Below are 22641 nucleotides of genomic sequence, written 5' to 3'. Positions count from 1 at the left end.
AGATATTTACAGAGATTTGATGGGTGGTATAAGAGGGAGCATTCATAACAAATTCATTTCCTTTTCTATCTATTGTGTTATAGGACTATGTGGTACAGGCCAGAGATCTGCTCAGACCTATCAGATAATCTGGCATTTAGTAATATCACCCAAGCACTGAACTACCTGCAGCTGTTGCCCCAACACCTCTTAATTTTTTTCTTATTAGAAGGAAATTAGGGGTGGCCAGGTGGCTCAGCAAGTAAGAGTGTTGGCTCCAGTGTCGGGATGACCTGGATCAAATCCGGGCTCAGATACTCAGCACCACACCCAGAAATAACTGGCCGTGTAACCTTGAGCAAGTTACTTAACCCCGATTGTTTAAAAAAAAAAAGAAGGAAATTAGGTTTTCCTGATATATTTGTTGTTTCTGGGAAAACTTCAACTTTACCTAAGTTTGCAATCGCATATGACTCTCTTTATATGCTTACTATTATCTACAAGACTCATATTAAATTTATTTTACAAATTTTGTTGAAAATAAATAACTGTTTTAATGAAATAAGTTACAACTTGGAAGATATTTAACATAACATAATAAATATATCATACATAATTTAATGTGACTCTTGCAGATAATAGTAAGCATATGAGATCTTGCTGGATTGCTTTTTTTAATTATTGCAGAATGGTCCATATAAAATTTTCATAATTATTTTGTAATTAGAGTTTTTAAATTTTATAGTTAGAGTTTTTAAAATTACAAATATAATAAATCTTTGTTTGCAATATTTAGTTTAACACTAGACAAACAGTCTTAAATATGGTCCTGCATCAAGTTCATTTCTGTATTTTTATTTAAAAGAAAAATAAAGTGAAAATGCTTACTCACCCAAATATGTGTTGATAACATATGAACAATATGTTATCATATGTTAACAATATGTGTTGAACAATAGAGAACTTTTAGAAACTCTCTTGCTGAGAGATGGAAATTCATTTTTAATTTTTAGCCATGTAACCAATTGGTATAAATGAACAGCTCATTATAATATAAAATAGTTACTTTTCTACTGGCTAAAGACAAATGCTGAATTAAATGATAAATATACTTAAAGTTCAATGGTATATATTGCTTTATTTTTTAAAAGTGTTTATATATAAACTAATTATTGTAAGGAAAAATTCTCTTCAAACATAATTTTCTTTTCTTCTACCTCTAGCATGACAGCTACACTCTCAAAGAAATTCTGTTGAAACACTGACCAATGTTGCCAACCAGGTCATTTGAAAATCTGCTAGAGAGAAAAATAAGAAAGATAGAAGATAAGTTTAAATCTGAAAAATGGCCTTAATACTTCAGCAAGAGATAATGTAATGTTTGCTTCTTCAGAATGTTTGTGATTCTCTGGGTAGTTTCAAGATGGCTTGTAATAGAAATGCCCAATGATCATGGTAATCAAATGGTCTGACATTTACTCTAACAAAAATTTGGAAGTTAGTAATATTGCTAGCACCTGATTACATAGATAATAAGGTATGATGTAGCAGCAAGCACCGCAGCATACCAAGGGTGGCTGCCAACACAGGTTCTTAGATCTGCTTTTCTAAAGGAAAGCAAATCAAAATGGGTTAACAATCTTGCTTTAATCAAATATATGTAATTTACCTAGTTCAGGGGAAAAGGGTCAGCACCCCGAACTTCAGAGAATACAAACAAGTTATAAGCAGAAGTTACAAGCAGACAGAGAAACAGATCAGCAGACAGGCTTCCAGCTGTCTGACCATTACATCCATACCTAGTCAGTTACCACAGAGGGAAGTACCAACACCTGGGTTTTCAAAGCTGGGAGGGGGGGGAGGGGGGGCCTCAATGGCTGCCCAGAGTCTTGTCTGGTCAAATCACACAACTCTTCTCAAAGTGAGTGCCAAAGCAAAACCTTACATCAGGGTATATATAGCCTTCTCCTGGCTCAGAGAATGTCACAACCCTCTTGACCCACTGCCCAATCACAAAGTAACAAGGTGTGGGCATTCCTGAAAAACAAGCCTCCCGCCACAGGCTCCGTGCGACCACATTCAGCCTATTAGGGGGTACAGTATATTTTGAAATCAGGGAAGGTTCTCAGAGTCACTTAAGCCTATCAGAGGGCCAAGGGGCAGGGAAGATCTTCAGATTCCCATTCCCATAACATATGATTATACACTAACAGAGAGGAATAAAGGAACTACTTTGGAGCAATGTACAGAATATAAATGAGGGTACAATCATGTGTCTGACCTTCCATTGGGAATTGTTTTGTACTTGAGTGTCAAACCCTGGTTTTCAGTTTGGAAACAATTTAATAACAGGTGGAGAAACCTCAAGACTGCTCTCAGCCAGAAGCTTCTGAGTCTGATATAACGGCTGCACGAACACCAAAATTGTATGCATGATCTATAACCCTTCAACAAGCACATGCTTGTTGTCACAGAGGAAAAATATATTTGTAATCATAATTGGGTGATTATTTTCTGCTTAAGCAACCATTAAATAATTTTTAGAGCAAACCTTTTGGGCCATAGTCATGAACCCCTAAATAGGAACCACTCTAATCAGAGGAGACAACCTATATGGTGGAGTGGTAGCCAAGGAGACATGTTTTGGCAGTAAAGTCAGATGACTGGAGTTAGTGTGTAATTGATTAACATATTCTTTCTAGGAATGGTAGTGTTGATTAGTGTTCTCAGAGTGTCAGGCACCATCAGGCAATCTGTTTAAGGCCTGAGTGTCACTAGTGATGTTGAATAATGCACATTTTGGAGAGAGCATAGTGTATTGGAAAGAGCACATCATTGTGAGTTGGGAGTTTCAAGTTCTGGCATTTCTATTTGCTAATTATATGACCTTGGATGAGTCACTTTACACCTCAATTTTATCAAAAGCTTTGGAATCACTGTTGGCTATGAAGAGAACAGTTTCAGGTTGGGAAGTTAGATCGCAAGGGATTGAGAAGTAATGTGAGGGTTGCTGAGTCTTTCTAGGCATTTGGTAACAAAAAAAAAAAGGACAGAAAAATATTGGACAATAGCTTGAGTTGATGGCAGGGACAAGCTAAGGTTTTTCTAAGAATGTAGCAGACTTGAATACATTTATAGCTAGTGGAGGAAGATTCAGAAGATAGGGACAGAATGAAGATGAAAGAAAGAGAAAGAATGATCCATTCATCAAGTCTGTGGAGGAGATATGAGAGGATGGGATGGAGGGCAAAGAGAAAGGCCATCCTTTTCATGTATAGAGGAATAAAGTCTATCAGCCGGCCCTTACCCACATTGGAATTTCTCATACAAGATGGTCAATAGTTGGTCATCCAGCCTGTGTGTGAGATCATCCAGTGATGGAGAACTCACTGTATTTCTGGAGGCAATCCATTCTGTTTCAGGAAAGCTCTGATTGTTAGAGGATTGTTCTCTAATGCATCGTGCTGAAATTCCTCCTTCATCTTCTACTTGGTCCTCTTTCTGCTTTCTGGAGAAAAGGAAAAAAGACGAATAAAAATAAAGATGAATGAATCATAGAAAATAATGCCTCTTTCACCTAATAGTCCCTCAAATATTTGAATCAGTTAAAAAGCATTTATTAAGTGCCTACTATGTTCTGGGCACTGTGCTAAGCCCTAGGTATACAGAGAAAAGCCAAAGGCCGTCTCTATCTTAGAGGAGCTTACAATATAATGCAGAATTTGAAGACCATTAGTTGATCTTTTCCTAAGTCTTGTCCTTTTCAAGATTAAACTGATCTAGTTCCTTTGAGCAATACTCACATGGCCTGGTCTTCAGGCTTTTTACCATTCTGCAGAAGAATGGAAAATCAGTCAAAAAGTATTACTTAAATGCCTGTTATATACTAGGTACTGTGCTAAGCACTGGAGATACAAAAAGAAATTAAAAAAACAATCTCTGCCCTCAGGGAGCTCACAGTCTAATGTGGGAGACAACAGCTATTTAGCAACTAGCTCTTCCACACACCCCCAAATGTACATAGGACATACTCTTAAACTTAATCATCTTTATTTACATTTTCTCCATCACTTTCTGAAGTCTTCACAATCAACCAAGTGTAAAATCAAGCCCTGATTGTGCCCATCCTGACTCACTCCAGTTTCAATATCTTTCATAAATGAGAATGATCAGTTGTATTCAATCTGATCCTGCTAATTTCACAGGTCTTCATACAGCAGCTGAGAGATAAAGGAATGATGGGAGCTCTGACAATTGGCAGTCAATACTTGCGTATTTGCATTGGTTCTATCGGCCTCCTCTTTTATCTGGAGCTAAGAGGCCTAGCCTTTCACCAGGTTCTGATAACACCCTTTTCTATCTCAGTGTTTCTGAAACTAATTTGACCAGGAAACAGTCTGGGGAATGAAAGATATTGCCAAAACTCACAGAAGTTGGCCTTAGAATATGAAGTTCCTCCAGGATAAAGGAAGTTTGGTGAAATTTTAGAACAAATTATGTCTATTTTAATACCCCTCAAATTGGCACATATAATAATCATTTTTGAGAGAGATAGGGACTTCATTGATGAAGGGAAATCCCTCTGCTACTCCAGATTGGCACCTTATCTTTCATTTACAGTCTTGGAGAATTACCTAGGACACTAAAAAGTTAAATGACTTACCCAGGAATCCAAGTCTTCTGGGATCTGAGGGCTAGCATTGACCTCCTTGCACAAAACTCCATATTTCATGCAGTGTAAAGCATCTGAGCTCTGTCCAACATTGATGTCAAACCCAAATACAAACTAATCCCTGCTGATCACCTACTGATTTAGAAAACCACAGACTAACATTATCTCTATTGTATTGTATTTTCATTTATTTTGCCAAATATTTCCCAATTACATTTAATCTGGTTCTGGCTGCTTTTCTCAGTTTTGAGGGCTGCTTGGGGCCTGGGAGCCAGGAGTTTTATGCCTCTGCGGTGGAGCACAGTAAATTGCAGGACCAGTAGCATCCTTCTGGCTGTCTCATCTCTATCATGGACATTGCCCCTCCCCACGCCCACTTGAATATGCCTTAGCATACTGCACAGTTTGCTCCTGAGCAGGGCCTGCTTGCAGATTACTTTTCTCTCCTCTTTTAGCACTTCTATGTACACATAGCTTCTTTGTAATATCGATTTATTAATTGAATGCATGAAAACTCAGTCTCTCTGCTTACTCTTCTCTTTTCTATTGTCTCCCTAGAGCTTGAATGATGCATTGAGGTAGTCAGCTATTAGCAGACAGGGATATCCTTGAGCAAGCGGACCAGTCAACTTTTCAAGCCAGATGACCCTCGGGCCTGGAATATTCTCCCTCTTCATTTGTGCAGGCCAGTAGGAGGAGTTTGAGGAGGATTGACAATACTGCTCACTCCCTCTTAAAAGTCAGTAATGAGCATTTATTAGGCACCTACTATGTGCCCGGAACTGTGTGCTAAGTGCTGGGGACACAAAGAATGGTAAAAGACAGTCTCTGTTTTCAAGGAGTTCCTAATCTAATGGAGAGGATGGCAAAAAAAAAGTTTGTACAAACTAAATACAGGATAAATAAGAAATAATTAGTAGAGGGAAGGCACTAGAGGGGTTGGGAAAGGTTTCCTGTAGAAGATGGGAGATAGAGATGAGGAGTCAGAGCATTCCAGTTATGAGGGAGAGTCAATGAAAATGCCCAGAGATGAGAGAGCTGTTTTATTTGTGGAACAGCCCGAAGACCAGTGAAACTGGATCAAAGAATACAGATTGGGGAGTAAGGTGTAAGAAGACTAGAAAAGTGAGGAGTGGTGGTGGGACTGGAGACTAGGACTCTGAATATCCGAGGATTTTGATTCTGGAGGTGATAGGGAGTCCCTGGAGTTTATCAAATAGGCAGGGTGAGCTGGTCAGACCTTTGCTTTAGGAAAATCGCATTGGGGGCTGAGTGAAGGATGGGTTGAAATGGAAAAAGTGGGGCAGATAGACCAACCAGAAGGCTATTGCAATAAGCCAGGCATAAGGAGAGGAGGGCCTGTACCAAGGGGGCAGCAGTGTCAGAGGAGAGAAGGGGGTATATTCAAGAGATATTGCAAAGGTGAAAGTGACAGCCCTCGAAGCAGGTTGAATATGGGTGGTGAGAGATAATGAGGATTCAATGCTAACACCCAGGTTGCAAGTTTGGTGGACTGGGAGGATGGTGGTGCCCTCCATAGTAATAGGGAAGTTTGTGAAGAAAGATAATGAATTTACTTTTGGATATGGTGACTTTAAGATGCCTACTGGATATCCAGTTTGAGATGTCTGAAAAGCAGTTAGAGATGCAAGATTAGAGGTCAGCAGATAAAGTAGGGCTGGATAGATAAATTTGAGGATCATCAGCATAGAGATGGTAATTGGATCCATTTGGGCACTGATGAGATCACCAAGGGAAAGAGCATATGGAGAGAAGAGAAGAGGACCAAGGACAGAACCTGTGACACATAAAATGAAAAATAAGTGGATCTTATGATGTCATAGATGAAGAGCCTGAAACCACTTAGTTCAGCCCACTCAATTCACATATGAGGAAACCGAAGCAGATGAAGTTTAAATGACAAAGTCTTGCTTGGTCCCCATGGGACAATCTTCAAAGGTGGCCCATGATAGTTCAACCTAATTCTTTCATTCATTAAAAGAGCAATTAAATAATCATCTTTGTGTAGATTATTTACCTAATGTGTAGAGTGCTGAACAAGGAGGCTAGAGATGTGGATTTTGTTCCTGGCTTTGCCACTAACTATCGCTGTGGCATTGGTTAAATCACTTCACCTCTGTAAATCTCAGTTTCTTCACATGTAAGATGGGGGTGGGAGGATTTTAAAAAATGAATTCCCAGAACTGGGAATGCAGGCCTCTCACTTGGTGACTCTGCTTTCTGAAGTTCTTTTGAGCTTCTCAATATACTCAAAGTTCAAAGAGGTTAGAAAAATACACAAAAATGTGTTAAGTAAATGCAATATGGCACAGTGGAAAGAATGCTGAATTTGGAATCAGATGGCCTAAGTTCAATATCTGATGTTACCTATGTGACTTCGGACCATCTGCTTAGCCTTTCTGAGCACATTTGTAAAATGAGGGAGTTGGACTAAATGGCTTCCACCCTCTCTTCTAACTTGAAATCTTTGGTTCTCTGAATGACAGCCTTAAAATATTTGTGTAGGTTTTATTTTGCCCATTTATTGAAATTTTAGATTTAAAATGTTTGCCTGGTTTGGTTAGTGGTTGGTCAGGCTGTACTGAACATTCATGGTATATTCAGTAGAGTGCTAGAATTTAAGTTAGGAAGTTCTGGGCTGAAGAACATCTCTGACCCTCATTAGTCATGTAATCAGGCACAAGTCATTTAACCTTTCTGAGATGTGGAGGGAGTAATTAGTGCCCAAGAGAACATTTAAATGAGGGAAGAGAAGAGGTAGCTATGGAATAACAATCCATCCCATGGGCAGTCACCTTGGGAGACAGGACTGTCCAGCTACTCCTAGTGTGACCCGAACTCTCATGCCACAGCTCAAGGACCCTGATATTCTCTAGAACCTGAGAGGAGACAGAGTACAGATGACAGGTAGGGGGGCATGACAGTGGGTACCAGGAGGAGATGGTACCATGGCATTAGATTCTTAGAAGGGAGTGGCTTAGAACAGGTGAAGTTCCTGGACCACCAAGGGGAGGAAGCACCCCATAATGATGACACACCCATGTTGATGCCCACCCCCCTCCATGTTGGTGTCTTGGAGCAAAGACCCAGTATTCATGCTAATCAGGGTTCAGGGAAGGAAAGGTGGGATCTGCTCACACGTGTGAAATCCTTCCAAGATAAAGCTATGGAGATGAATAGTTGGGGAGGGGGAGTGTTAAAGGAGGATGAGCCGAGCTAAAAATAGGGGAGTAACGTGTTTGGGGGTTGAGGCTGAAGTGAGGTTGGAGCGGCCTCGAGGAGATAGGAAGGGGGCAGGGAGCTAAGGCTGGGCGGGGCAGGTGGCAGAGGGAGGGGTGAGAGGAGCTCGAGCCGGGCTGTCCCGGGCTGTGCTGGTGGGAGCCCAGGCTTGTCATTGCGAGCCTTAAGGATTCTCTCCCGCTTTTGGCTCCGTCCGGGAACCGCCCGCGCAGGCAGGGAGGTGAAGGGCAGGGGACAGAGAGACCTGGAGCCCCTGCCCATGAAGAGGCCGAACAGAGGAGCTTGCTGCTGCTGTTGCCGGGCGTCCCGCAGGGCGCACCAGGCTCCCTACTGCCTAGGGGACGCTGCCCAGGTACCGGCCCCGGCATCGCATCCCCTGCGGGAGCGGGAGGTGAGAGCCCAGGACTGGAGCTGGGCGGCGGCCGCAGAGGAGGAGGAGGAGGCGGCGGCGGCTTTGGCAGCGGCCCCGTCACGAAAAAGGTGAGTGCCATGGGCACGGGGAAGGGAAGGCCGGGAGGTGCCCAAGATTAGGGTAACGGCGCTAGGCTTGAGCAGAGATGGCGAGCTGAATCTCCGCCCGGGGTGGATGGGTAGGGGGCGCAGATTTGGGACTGCCTAGGGACAGAGAATGCAAGGACGGGTGGGTAATGAGAGCAGAGGATGAGCCATGGGGAGATGCTGAGCGCAGGGATGAGCAGCCTGGGGGAGTCAGAGGACATGTACGGGGTTGCTTGGGCAGGATCTGACCCTGGGCGAGATTGGCCTTCCTCTTCAACCTTCAGCTGCTGAGACAGGCAGGATGGGCAAGGTTGAGGTTGAACCAGTGGAAGGGAAAAGCCCAGGGAAAAGACTGGCAGGGAAGGCGGGGCGCGTGGGATCGAGGTACAGAGTCAATGTAGAAGATCGAAAATGTGTGTGTGGAAAGAGTTGAAGGAGTGTGGCTTTCTCTTGCTCTCCTTCCCTTTTGGAATTTCTCATTGGGATGGCTAGGGTGAGAACAATAGCCCCTCGTGGGTACCAAGACTCCTTTTCACCAGTGTCTATATGAAGAAGGGCAAATTGAGCTAGTGCCAAAACTGAATCTGCTAGCTGGTGGGGAGGCTGGTGCACAAAACGCGCCAGCTAATCCTAACGCTTCTCTTGCTCTTTGTTCGACCATGGGTTCTTGGGAGGCGGATGCCTTCTGTGGGCACTGGGGTTCAAAGAAGAGACGAATGACTTGTAGGGATTATTGCCTCTTGCTCGGTAAGCATTTCCGTTAAAGAAATGCCACCTATTCCCGTTAATCAGCAAGGATAATTGACTCCTAGGCCCAGCTCTACTATTAACTAGCTATGCAAGCTTGGACAAGTCACTTTCTTCATCTTGAAAAGTAAAGGGCATAATCTCAACTGTCCTTTCCATATCTAAATCTCAACGACTAAATATTTATTAGATACCCTATGCTCAGCCCTTAGACCTTTTAATTAACTGTGCAGCCCAACACCCTAGAATCTATTTATCCCTTACCTTCTACTTTTAAGCTGTCATTTGATGTATAAACAGAAGAGCAGGGATGTTTGGTAAGACCCATGTGTATATTAAAAAGAAAACAACAACCAAAACCTTTCAGTTTGCTGCTTAAGAAAGTATTTAAGTGAAACAATGGGTTTTAAAAAAAATTACCCTGTATAAATGCTGAGATAATTTCTTTAGTTTGACTTTTCATAGATTTCAAATTCGACAAATGAACTATGACTGAAAGCAAAAAGTTAGTTGATACTTTGAAATACATATGCATATGTACAAATACATACATACACATTTATTGGCATAATTAGTTAGCTGGAATCTTTTTTTTAATCTCAGGAAACAGATAAAAATTTCATAATATCACTAAAGACTGTTTGTTATCCTGCCATTTAATTAAAGTGAATAACCAGAAATATGCATTTTGCTAATTATTTTTTCTCAAGCACAAGCAATTTTTAAAGAATTTGAAATTCTCATCTAACGTGTTAGAAAGTACTTCCTAGGACAATTTGGATCTTAAGGGAAAAAGTTGAGTGACAAAAAGGATATCTAAGCAAGAACACGCATTTTAAAGTTTCTTGAGTATCCTGGAGTGTATACTTTTAATCTTGAAAGAAATACTTGGAGTGTAATTTTAAAAGTTACAATACAAGAGATACAAGATTAAATAGGCAAAATTGGAAGAAAGAACACTGCCTTTAGAACTAATAATACTTCTATTTACCTAAATGCCTACCAAATTGTATAATTAATGCCCAGTTTAGCTCAGTGGGTGGGTAGAGCATGAAACTCTTCATGTTAAGGTCATGTGCCAGGTTGGTGGTATGGCATTTTGGGGAGGCAACATTGAGCAGTTCTGTTAGTGTGGAATCTGGCATCAAAGGATTGGGTTCAAATTTGGACTCTGCCACTTACTATCATTATGACCTTAAGGACATCCCTATCTCTCTGGGCCTGCAAAATTTGGGGCTTGGTACAAATGATCTCTAAGTTCCTTTTTCCTCTTACCTCCTTTTGTGGGAGTCAGTGTGGTTTGGTGGGAAGTGTGATAGGTTTAATGTCAGGGTATCTGGGGTCAAATCCTTTCTCTGCATTTACTCCCTGTGGAACCATGGACAAATCACTGGCCATCAGTTTCCTGATCTATAAAATGGGGGAGACAGGAAGGTCTTGGGCTAAGTGAATATTGAGCTCTATTAAATTACTTCTGAAGTCCCTTCCAATTCTAAATCTATTATTTTTTTTTGCACTACTTTAGTTATAAAGACTCCTAATTCATTCAGTAGCATACTGCATGGTATATTTTCTCCAAGGTGTCATTAAAAAGATGAAGCAAAGAGCTTGAAATGACTTGTTTCTTCATTCTTTAACAGTTACGTTTTCATACAGAATTGAAACATGTTACTATTTATGAAATATGTATTTATGACTAGATAGATAGAAATGTGTTGTTTAGTTGTGTCCAACTCTTTGTGACCCCATTTGGGGTTTTCTTGGCAAAGATCCTGGAGTGGTTTGCATTTCCTTCTCCAGTTCATTTTACAAATGAGGAAACTGAGGCAAACAGGGTGAAGTGACTTGTCCAGGGTTATACAGTTAGTAAATGTCTGAAGTCATATTTGAACTCTGGTCTTCCTGACTACAGGTCCAGCGCTCCATGCAAAAGCCACCTAGTTGCTTTAGTTTTATTCACTAGACATGAAAAGGTATGCACTATTAATGCATTTTTAAGTCCTGTGCATATTTCTGATTACCTATTTTCATCGAAGGATGGAGTAACAGTACTTAATGAATTTTGCAAAACTTATTTGTGAATTGTTTTGTGATGTCACCAAAAAATCATTAATAGTGTAAAACAGGGGTCATGAATAATAGCAACTATCTCAGGGTTGTTTCGAGGATGAAATGAAATAATATTGTATAAACCTTAGGATAGTGCATGGCTCACAGTAGGCATTTAGAAAATGTTTCCTTTCTTCCTTCCTACTTCAATGTCTAAGTCTGGTCTTTTAAAATGTTAACTACTACTAGTAAGAGGAAGAACAATGCAGGGTATCCATACTAACAGATTATTCAAAAATAATTTATATGATTATTTTGGATGGAACATATGATGTTTATAAGAAGCACATTTACTTTTCTATTTATTAGGCTAGCAGTAAAATCTCATTCCACTTCCTAAACATGTAACAGCTGATAGCCCAGCAGTCTCCTGAGTGGCAGTGTAGGAGTAAAAATTTGACCTGAATAATCCACAAATTCACTCTATGGGGGAGGGGAAGTGTCAAAGATTTTCCATTCTTTGAAATGCTCCTGAATCTTCCCTAAGCCATGAATTGAGAAATCATGCTGCTGATTGGGGCTGCCCATAGTAACCCTAATTTTATTGTTGACTTAAACTGGACTAGATGGGAGCTGAAAATCCATTTGTAGAACCTTTTGTAGAATTGTAGACTGTGAGAGCTGGAGAAGGACTTCAGGGATCACCTAGCTCAGCCAACTTTCTCTTCCAAAGGAGGGTACAGTGGCCCAGAGAGGTGAATTAACTACACTAGGCTCATTCGACTAGTAGTTGTTAGTGGGTGAAGACTAGGATGTCATCTACCTTCTAAATCTCTGCCTGGTGCCATCTTATCTACTCGTGTGTATTGATTTGGGCATGTGGGAGCCCCAGAAGGGGCACTAGCATATTTCATAATGATTCATCTTTACCAGTTTTCCATCTTTGAGAATAGTTCCTTTTTTTTCCTTCCATTTTGTTACTAAGGAAGAAATGAGAAAATGTTTCTCCCTCCCTTCTTTACAGAGCTAGGGTTCTATTGTTGTACATAGAATTGCATTGGCTGCCAGACTCGTGTTTGTTTTGCTGAAGTGCCTTTTTCTGGTTTCTTTGTTACTGTGGCTGCTTAATGCCTAGTGTAGCATAGAAGGATATTTTCAGAATTGAAGGAGATGGAGAAAACAAAAGATAGCAATAATTTCTTAAAAAATTAAACTAGATTTTTTTCTTTTTGAAGTTTGAGGAAAATGTCATGTTTGTGAATTGGCTTCATCCATTTTGAAAGATCTCTAGCTCTTAAATGTCGAGTCTAACCTAAAACGAGATTTCTTTGGATTTGTCTTTAAACTCAAGTGGTTTGAAGATCAATGAAGGGAGGAAAATCATGTGATATAAAAGGAATGGTTCTGAAAGTGTACAACAACCCTGTTTTCTTGTGACCATGAAAATGAAGTATTGGGTACCCTCTTGGTGCATTCACCATGGAAGTTGAAGCCAACAATCATTATAGGAGTGTGCAAAAGGGTAGAAGAAAGCTATATTTTCAGGTTAGTGAAAGAATGAGAGTGTTGCGTGCTTCAGGACAGAATTTGGGACAATGCTCAGACAAGAGACAAAGAATTACAGCAAACCATTAGGTACATGGACACACAAAAGAGCAACCAGGCATGTGTGTACAACAACATGTGCATACATAATCATAGGACATCTTCTTCCAACTCCAGCTCAGAGGAGCAGAACGAGAGAAAAAGCAAAAATTTATCACAACAAAGTCTGTTGGGCATAGGATGCAGACAGAAGCGATAACATATTTTAGCAACATCCTAATTACCAAAAATATTGTTACATATTCCATCTGCTGAAGTCTGTATTGCTAGGTAAACCTTAACTCCAAAACCTGAAAGTATTCTGCTCTGAATTAATAACCTTAATATTTTTAAGGAGTATCTTTTCCAGATGAATTTCTTTTTAGAAGGAAACAAAAAAAAATGACTTTGCTAGTGATTAAATGGACTTTCTTTGAAGAATATGCCCAGTATGATGGGCAGAATGATTTAATGACAGTGCTGCTTCTTTTTACTTTAATTTCATTATAAATTCAATTCAATTCAGCAAACATATATTCAGTGTTCATTTGGTGCTATTAGGGGCCAGGTACTTGGCAAGTGCTGGGCATAACAGACAAAAATAAAATAAGTATCTGTCCTTGAGGAGCTTACATTCTTCGGGAGGAGGGAGGAAGCACATATAAATGTATGCACATATAGGTATATATACACATCCAGGTTATGTATACACACACACACACACACACACACATATATACATACATATATATATATATACACCCTGTTTCCCCGATAATAAGACCTATCCCGAAAATAAGCCCTTCCCTTACTGTGTAAGATTCCTCTAAAATAAGCCCTCCCCCGAAAATAAGCCCTATTGAGATTGCTACTGTAGTGAAGGTGATCCCCTGCGCTACACACTACATTATGATACCCTCTGTATGCACCGTCCCCCCCCCCCGTTGAAATGCACGCCGCGCTCCAAGCTGCATCCAATCAGAGCTGCAGCAGTGAGCGCGTCATCCTGTTCTTCCCCAGTGATTTGCTTATTGAATAAAGGTACATTTTTTTGTTCACATTTACCTGTTTATTAAAATTGCTGTCAATGTTCATTAAAATAAGCCCTCCCCTGAAAATAAGCCCTCTGGTGTTTTTCTGTCCAAAAAAATAATAAGACAGTGTCTTATTATCAGGGAAACACGGCATATAAATAAGTGTGCATATGTGTTTATATGTTTCTGTATATCTATTTATCAGGGAAAGCTAGGTGACAGAATGGATAGAATGCTAGGCCTAGAGTCAGGAACACTTATCTTCCTGAGTTCAAATCTGGCCTCAGACACCTACTAGCTGTGTGACCCTGGGTAAGTCACTTAACCCTGTCTGCCTTAGTTTCCTCTTCTGTAAAATGAGTTGGAGAAGGAAATGGCAAACCACTCCAGTATTTTTGCCAAGAAAACCCCAAATGGGGTCATGCAGAGTTGGACATGACTGAAAAATGACTGAACAACAAATCTTTCTTATCTAGCAATATATTCAGCCCTATTTCCCCCCTGAGTTCTAGACCTGCATTACCAATTGCCTCTCAGACACTTTGAATTGAATGTGTTTATCTCAAACTCAACATGTCCAAAATGAATTCATTACTCTTTTCCCATAACCCATTTTCTATTTCCATCAAAGGCATGTTCATCCTTCTGGTTACCCAGATTTGCAAACTTAGAGTTGCACCATTAAACCCCTTACTCTCCCTCACCCTACTTATCCAAAAAGCCAAGTCTTGTTGACTAGACCTCCATAGTATCTCTTACATCCCTTCCCTTCTCTCTACTTACATCACAATCACCCTCATTCAAGTCCTCATCATCTTTCACCTGGAGTATTTCAGTAGCCTTCTAACTGATTTTCTTTCTCAAGTCTTTCCTGTCTCCAGTCCATCCACCAAAGTGATTTTCAAAAAGCACAGACCTGATCATATTACTCCCCAGCTTAATAAATTAAAGAGGCCCTCTATTTACCTCTAGAATTAGGTAACAACTCCCCCATTTGGCCTTTAAAGCCCTTCATAGTTGGACTCCAATCTCACCTTCTAGCCTAATTATATATTACTGCTCTTCATGCTTTCTACAGTTCAGCCAAATGAGGCTTCTGCCCTTCTTCACACAGGACCCCTCCATCTTCCATATTCAGATCTTGGCTCTGGGCATTTTCTCTGGCTATCCCCAGGCTTGGAATGCCCTCCCTTCTCAACTCTACGTACTGCCTTCTGTTAAGTCCCAGCTAAAATTCCATCTTCTACAGGAATCCTTTCCCAAACCCTCTTAATTCTCAGCCTTCCCTTATTTAATTATTTTTTACTTATCCTCTATATATCTTGTTGGTACATGTTTTTTTTTCTTCATTGTCTCCCCCCTTAGATTGTGAGCTCCTTGAGGGCAGGGACTGTCTTTGACTTCCTTATGTATCCCCAATGCTTGGCACAGTGCCTGACACAGAGGTGTTTAATAAATCTTTATTGACTGTCTCCTGCTCCTCAGGGTTCTAGATTATCCTAAAGAGGTTGGGGGAGTTTCCTTCTCTACTACCATCTGCTTGAGGCCACACCAGCTATATTCCCCACCACCCAACTTTTAGGTTACAATGGTTTCATTTTCATTTAGCTTTCACAGAGGGATAGTTACTTGGAAGATGGAACAAAATACAAAGATTTCTTCCTAATACTTCAGGGACATAATGCCCCTATGCATAAAGAAAGGTTGGAAGCATAGAGAGTGCCCCAGCTATACGTAGTGGGAAGTCTCCTCAGTGATAGCCTATGCCCCCAGATAGGGCTGATACTGTGGCTGTAGATGCACAGCATAGGAAGTGGTTCTAACTATATGAAGTACCTGGCCCCCATCCTCCAGACCTCGTTCTGACATGCAGTTGAACACATCTTTTTAAAGAGTCCTATTCTGCACGATTCAGAACATTCCCATCACCTTCAGTTCCACTCACTTTCTTTGGAGCCTTTCATTGTCAAGATCTGGGCAAAAACTCAGCTATCCAAAAGAAAGAGCTGCTTGTTTAGGCCAGTGTTAACATTTGTTAAAGCCACTTAATGGGCGCAGCCCTAAGTAAGCAGAAAAAAACACGGACTTTAAAGGTTAGAGACACATGCAAGCAGGAACCCATCCAGAGGAAGAGTCACATTTGAAAGTTTGCTTTTAAAAGATGTTTACTTAAAGGCAACATGGCATTGGATTTGAACAACAACAATAATAATGATATAAATGGCATTTTTAGGGCACTTTAAGGTTTACAAAGCCCTTTACATATGTTAACTCATTTGATCCTTATAACAGCTTTGTGAGGTTGCTATACTCATCCCCACTTGACAGATAAGGAAACTGAGGCACAAAGAGACATTAAGTGACTAGCCCAGGGTCACCTAGCTAGGGAATGTCTGAAGAAAGATTTGCACTAAATTCTTCCTGATTCAAAATCCGTGGCTACATCTATTCCACCACCCAATTGCCTCTGTAAGCAAGAAGATTGTTGTTCAGTTGTTCTATGGTTGTGTCTGACTCTGTGACCCCATTTGGGATTTTCTGATTGGAGATACTGGAGTGGTTTGCCATTTCATTCTCCAGCTCATTTGATAGATGAGGAAACTGAGGCAAACAGGGTTAAGTGACTTGCCCAGGGTCACAGAGCTAGTAAGTGTCTGAGGCTAGATTTGAACTCAGGAAGATGAGTCTTCCTGACTCCAGGACTGGCACTCTTTCTGCTGTGCCAGTTTAAATCCTGCCTCAGACAATAGTTGTGAGATCCTGGGCAAATCACTTAACTCTTCTGTGCCTCACTTTTCTATTCTGTTGTTTTGTCCTTCATTCCCAAAGAGGACCAATGACATAAGGAAGGTGATGTCTTGACTTGCAAGTGAATTGGATTTAAGTGAGGCAGAGCTGTGCAAAGTCATCAGCCTCACTCTCCCCTCGACACAGGTCAAAACTACTGGCTACAGCCCCAGATGCAGTGGGAGACCATGGCCTTTTTAATCTAAGGTCTTTGCCAGATCTCGGTTTGTCTGAGTCAATGCCCATTCAATAATTAAAGGCTAGGTAAGAATTGAAAATGAAGGTGTTGGATTCAGCCTCCAAGGTCATTTTCAGCTCTAAATCTATGATCCTATGTTTGCCCTCCTTCCAAATGGATTCTAGTTCTTAAAATTATTGCCTTTCAATAGTAGGTATGAGATTTTACTTTATTTTATTTTCATTTTAAAAAATATTTCTTTCTTTCTCTACAGTGTCATGGAAATGCCCATAAGTCAGTCGGTAGTATCTTTTGCTAGCATAGCTATAAAACAACTTATTGATCTTGGATTTGACCAGTTGTTTTGGACATCGTCCAGATGTCTTGGATGTTGTCCAGATGGTTATCGGAATTCGCAAGGGTTTCATAGGTTCTGCTGTTTAAGAGACATGCTTCTGCTTTTCAGCTAAACTGACCAGCACAGGTGTTTGGTGGCACTATCTTAAAATCCATCTGAGTGTCTGGATTTTCCCCAACTATGAGGAATCTCCAGAGGGAAGTCCAGGAAGGCAGGTGGTCTCATGTTTATGATCATTCCATTGTCACATCTTTCTGGGATCTGGTCCCCGGAGTCCCTCACTGACCCAAGTCTACCTATATCCTTGCACGTAGTGCTTAATAAATGTTTATTGGCTGACTGTGTGACAGTGGGCAAGTCACATAACCTCTTGGACCTCAGTCTCCTGTAGCGGCAAGCACCCCAAGCGTCCTCAGGGTTTGCTGCCACCACAGGTTCTTGGATCTGCTTTGATAAAGGAAAGCAACTCAAAATGGGTTAACAAGCTTACTTTAATAAGTCAGACATATATCATTTACCTAGTTCAGGGGAAAAAGGTTAGCACCCTGAACTTCAGAATACACAGGCAGAATTATCAAGTCAGAGAAACAGATCAAGTAGACAGATTTCCAAACTGTCCAACCATTACATCCATACCATACAACATCTGGGTTTCAAAGCTGGGAGGCTCTGGACAATGGCTAGCCCAGAGTTTCATCAAATCACAGAACACTTCTCAAAGTGAGCCCCCAAAACAAAGCTACACATCAGGGCTTATATAGCCTTCTCCTGGCTCAGAGAATGTAACAACCTTATCGACTCACTGGCCAATCAAGAAGTATCAACTGAGAAACAAGCCTCCCACCCCAGGCTCCAGGTGCACTTTAGCCTAGGGGCAGGGAAGATCTTCAAATTTACATTCCCATTACATCTCCTCATCTGTAAAATGGGAATAATAAAACCTGTAGTACCTCTCTACTTGGTTGTCATGAGACTCAAATGAGATAATGTATATAATAGTGCTTTTCAAACCTAAAAGTGATCTATAAATATCATTTATCAATATGTTTCTCTCTGCTGTATGGCAATAATCATCAAATAACCTGAGATATGTGCTATGTTTAAGAAATAGTGCAAGAAATAATGAAAAATAACTCAGTCCTTTTCTCTGTGTGGTTGTTATTCCAATTCAGAGAAGAAAGGGGGTGGCAGCAAAAAGCAAACAAAAAGCCAAAACCAAAACCACCAGAGGGAGACACCAGAGAGAGAGTCTTTGTTCTTGGCTGTGGAGGAAAAGGTATTAACTAATGATGTGTCATGTGGTACCTTGGGCTCTGCTATGGCTCACCGACAATTTTTTCAAATCCTGTACTAAAAGCTAGTATTGATAAAGTGCTTTAAGATTTGCAGAGTATGTATCTATGTATGTCAGGTGACACAGTGAATAGAATGTTAGACCTGGAGTCAGAAAAACCTGAGTTCAAATCCTGCCTCAAACACTTGACTATGTGTTACTTAACTTTTCTCAGCTCCAGTTTCTTCATCTGTGTAATGGGGATGAAAATAATAGTACCTACCTCCCAGTGGTGTTGTGACGATAATGCAAGGTCATAACTGCACAGTGCTTTTCAAGTCTTAAAGCTTTATTATCATGTCATATCATATGGTTCTTATGAAAAATCTAAGAGGTAGGTGTCATTATAATCCCCATTTTATAAATGAGGAAACTGAGGCAGAAAGTGACTTGTTGAGAATGCCATAACTAGTAAGTGTCTGAAGCTAGATTTGAGCTCAGGTCTATGCAGACTCCCAGTCCAACACTCTCTCCCCTGTACATCTAATTATATATCTATATATCTGTCTATATATATATATTTTTTTAAGCAATCGGGGTTAAGTAACTTGCTCAAGGTTACACGGCCAGTTATTTCTGGGTGTGGTGCTGAGTATCTGAGCCCGGATTTGATCCAGGTCATCCCGACACTGGAGCTGGTGCTCTTACTCGCTGAGCCACCTGGCCGTCCCTAAGCAATTGGGGTTAAGTAACTTGCTCAAGGTTACACGGCCAGGTGTTTCTGGGTGGGTGCTAAGTGTCTGAGCCCAGGATTGGATCTCCAGGTCTTCTCAACACTGGAGTCGGTGCTCTTACTCTCTGTGCTACCTGGCCGCCCCTAATTAGCTATATTCTATTACAGGGGTGGGGAACCTCTAGATCCTCAAGTTCGGCCCTTTGACTGAATCCACTTGAGGACCTAAAGGTCACATGTGGCCTTCAGGCCACAGGTACCCCACCCCTGTTTCAGCATTTTCTCCTAAGCTGATCACCATTGTGGTTGGGTCTTCCAGTTCTCACCCTCTGGATAGTTCAAAGTGGTGGGTAAAATCCTCTTTGTCACACTTCATGCCTGTTCAGAATGTATCATCAAAAGCAATAGTGAAAGTTTAGAGAGAAGTAGAATCAGCATGGCCTCATCACTTCCTTTATCAATAGGCTGGCTAAAATGGTAGGACAGGGAATTGCTACAGTTGTAGTTTACCTAGATGTTAGCAAACCATTTGTTAAAGCTTGTGGGAAAGATGGAAAGAGGTGGGAGATATGATGGCACAGTGAGCTCTACTCATAACTGGCTAAATGCATGCAATCAAGAATAGTTATTAATGGCTCAATGTTCAATTAAAAGACAGTCTCCCGGGCAGCTAGGTGGTGCAATGAATAGAGCACCCCACCCCTGGAGTCAGGAGGACCTGAATTCAAATCCAGCCTTAGACACTTGACACACTTACTAGCTGTGTGACTTTGAGCAAGTCACTTAACCCCAATTGCCGTCCAAAAAAGCAAAAAAAAAAAAAAAAGGTGGACTCCAATGGAGTACCCAAGTGATCTGTGCTCAGTCCTGGGCTGTTAACAGTTTTATCGGTGACTTGGCTAAAGATATAGATGATGTGCTCATTAAATGAGCAGATGACCCAAAGTTAGGAAGCAGTAGTTAACATCCTAGAGGACAGGTTCAGGAACCTAGGAGGACCTTGACAGATTGGAATATTCGATGAACATTAATAAGATGAAATTCAGCAGGTATAAATGTAGAGTTTCATGCTTGGATTAAAAAAATCAACTTCAACAAGATGGAGAGACTTAGTTATTCAGCAGTTTGTGTGGAAAATATCTCTGTTTTAGTGGGTTTTTAAGTTCAGTAAGAGTTAACAGTGGGGGGCGGCTAGGTGGCACAATAAATAGAGCACCAGCCCTGGAGTCAGGAGGACCAGAGTTCAAATCCAGCCTCAGACTATTAACACTTACTAGCCATGTGACCTTGGGCAAGTCACTTAATCCCAGTTACCCTGCCCTCCCCCCTCCAAAAAGAAAAAAAAATTGAAAAAAATAAAATAAAAAGAGTTAATAGTGTGACCTAGCAACCAATAAACAAAAATTAATGTGGCCTTATGCTGTGTTAATAGAAGAATAGTACCCAGTGTGAACAAAGTAATATCTTGGGTTTCCTTTTCTGTATAAAGGGGGTAAATGATACCTATAGTCAGGAAAGTGCTGGTTTGTTTTTGTTAAATCATGTCTGACTCTGCATGACCCTTGAAGGTTTTCTTGGCAGAGATATTGGAGGGGTTTGCCATTTCTTTCTCCAGGTCATTTTATAGATAAGATAACGGAGGCAAAAAGGGTGAAGTGACTTACCCAGGTTCACACAGCTAGTGATTGTCGGAGGTTACATTTGAACTCAAGTTGATGAGCCTTCCTTACTTGGGGCCCAGCACTGTGTGCACTATGGCACCACCTATCTGTCCAGACACACTTTTTTTTTTTTTTTGCCTTTTGGAGGGCAATTGGGGTTAAGTAACTTGCCCAAGGTTACACAGCTAGTTTGTGTGTGTGAGTGTGTAGGTGTTAAATGTCTGAGGCTGGAACCGAACTTGTGTCCTCCTGACTCTGGGTCTGGCACTTTACTCACTGTGCCACCTAGCCGCCCCTGCCCAGACACACTTTTAAAGTTAATCTGAATAATTAACACTTTTCTTAAGTAAGACTGGACAATTGACTAAACAAGAAATCAATTTCTGACTTATATCATTTGCAATTTCTGAGGTGTAAATGTTCATACTCTGCCCATAGTACCTACATCATGGGATTGTTGTATGGATCAAATGGAATAAGGTATAAGATATCCCAAAAATCTTAATGTGGTTTTTAAGCTTCTGTAACTTTTTTACATAATTTATATAAAGCTTAGGAGTTGAAACTTTGGTGGCTTGAAACTGTCCTAAGACCTCTGGGATACACTGTGTGTAAAGCACTCCATTAACTTGGGTTGCTGTGGAAATGTCAGTTGTTACTCTTTGTTCTTAGCTGGTGTAACCACATCTAGAATCCTGCATGTGGTTCCGGCAAGCACTTTTGGGGAGGACTGAATATAAGCAGAAGTCAAACTATTCAGGTTCTTCAGAGAAGGCTGACCGGAGCAATGAGGGGATTTGAAACCATAAAACATATGACATGGAATGAATCACTTAATGTTTTGGGGTCCATGTTCCTTCATCTTTAAAATGAGATGGTTTGGACTAGATGACCTCTAAGGGCACTTCTAGATTTAAACCTGTGATCCTATGAACTGGGATTTAGATTGGAAAAGGAAAGACTACTCTATTTGAAATGTCAAATATTTGGAAACTCAAATATTTACCACTGTCCTGTGACTTAGACATGACTCCAGCCAGTCAGTCAGTCAACAAATGAGCATTTATTAAGTACCTACTATGAGCAAGGCACTGTGCTAAGTGCTGGGGATAAAAGGAATGGCACAAAAAGTCCCTGCCCTCAAGGAGCTTCTATTCTAACGCAAGGAGACAACATGCAAACATTGATGTGCAAAAAAAAAAGATATAAACAGGAGACAATCCTGTATACTGGAATTGGCAATTTCAGAGGGAAAGGCAGGAGCATTTCAGGGAAAGTCTTCTTGTAAAAGGTGGAATTTTAGCCGAGACTTGAAGGAAGCGAGGAGGTAGAGATGAAGAGGAAGGGTACCCCAGGAATGGGGAACAGCCAGTGAAAATGCAGAGTTGGGAGTTGGAGGGTATGCTTGGCGGGTAGCAAGGAGGTCAGCGCCACTGGCCGCAGGGCACACTGTGTGGAGGGGAGGAAAGTAGAAGAAGACTGGTCAGGCAGGTAGGGACAGAAGGTTTTTTTATTTGATCCTACAGATAATGGGGAGCCACTGGAACTTATTGAAAGGTGGTGGAGGCAGGGAGGGCCAAGCTGAGATTATATAATATAAATTTGTAGGGGACCCAGCTGGCCATTTTGTCATTCTTTCCCAACTTTCTAGAGCAGCACAAGGAGCAAAAGAAGCAAATGCTGGGAGTAATCCAGGGGTGGGCTTGGTGGGGCAAGATCATCAGTAGGATGAAGGGCCAAAGGACTCAAGAGTAGATATTATAGATAGATAGATAGATAGATAGATAGATAGATAGATAGATAGATAGATAGATAGATAGATAGATA

At 41.0% G+C, this 22641-nt stretch overlaps 1 protein-coding gene and 1 long non-coding RNA gene across 3 annotated transcripts in view; one reads left to right on the top strand and one right to left on the bottom strand.

Moving 5' to 3' along the window:
- Window positions 1-1105: 1105 nt before the first annotated feature.
- The window catches only part of LOC138162775 (uncharacterized), a 23480-nt gene continuing 1944 nt past the window's right edge, over window positions 1106-22641 (bottom strand). The window contains exons 3-4 of one of the 2 annotated variants that reach the window (XR_011168708.1): window positions 3287-3487; window positions 1106-1277 (exon numbers count right to left, since the gene is read on the bottom strand). This is a non-coding gene — a long non-coding RNA (uncharacterized lncRNA). The remainder of the gene's footprint in view (window positions 1278-3286; window positions 3488-22641) is intronic. The other variant, XR_011168707.1, reaches the window with a different exon arrangement.
- PDE4DIP (phosphodiesterase 4D interacting protein) overlaps window positions 8036-22641 on the top strand; it is a 273714-nt gene continuing 259108 nt past the window's right edge. Inside the window, exon 1 of the mRNA XM_069090199.1 lies at window positions 8036-8392. Within this exon, the coding sequence (XP_068946300.1) occupies window positions 8172-8392 (221 nt within the window). The 5' untranslated portion in view covers window positions 8036-8171. The remainder of the gene's footprint in view (window positions 8393-22641) is intronic.

Source organism: Petaurus breviceps, unplaced genomic scaffold (assembly GCF_028583685.1).
Source record: "Petaurus breviceps papuanus isolate PSGF00001 unplaced genomic scaffold, PetGlider_PUasm1.0 186, whole genome shotgun sequence".
In the NCBI taxonomy this organism is placed as follows: domain Eukaryota; kingdom Metazoa; phylum Chordata; class Mammalia; order Diprotodontia; family Petauridae; genus Petaurus; species Petaurus breviceps.
This window is presented reverse-complemented; position numbering and strand designations above follow the sequence as displayed.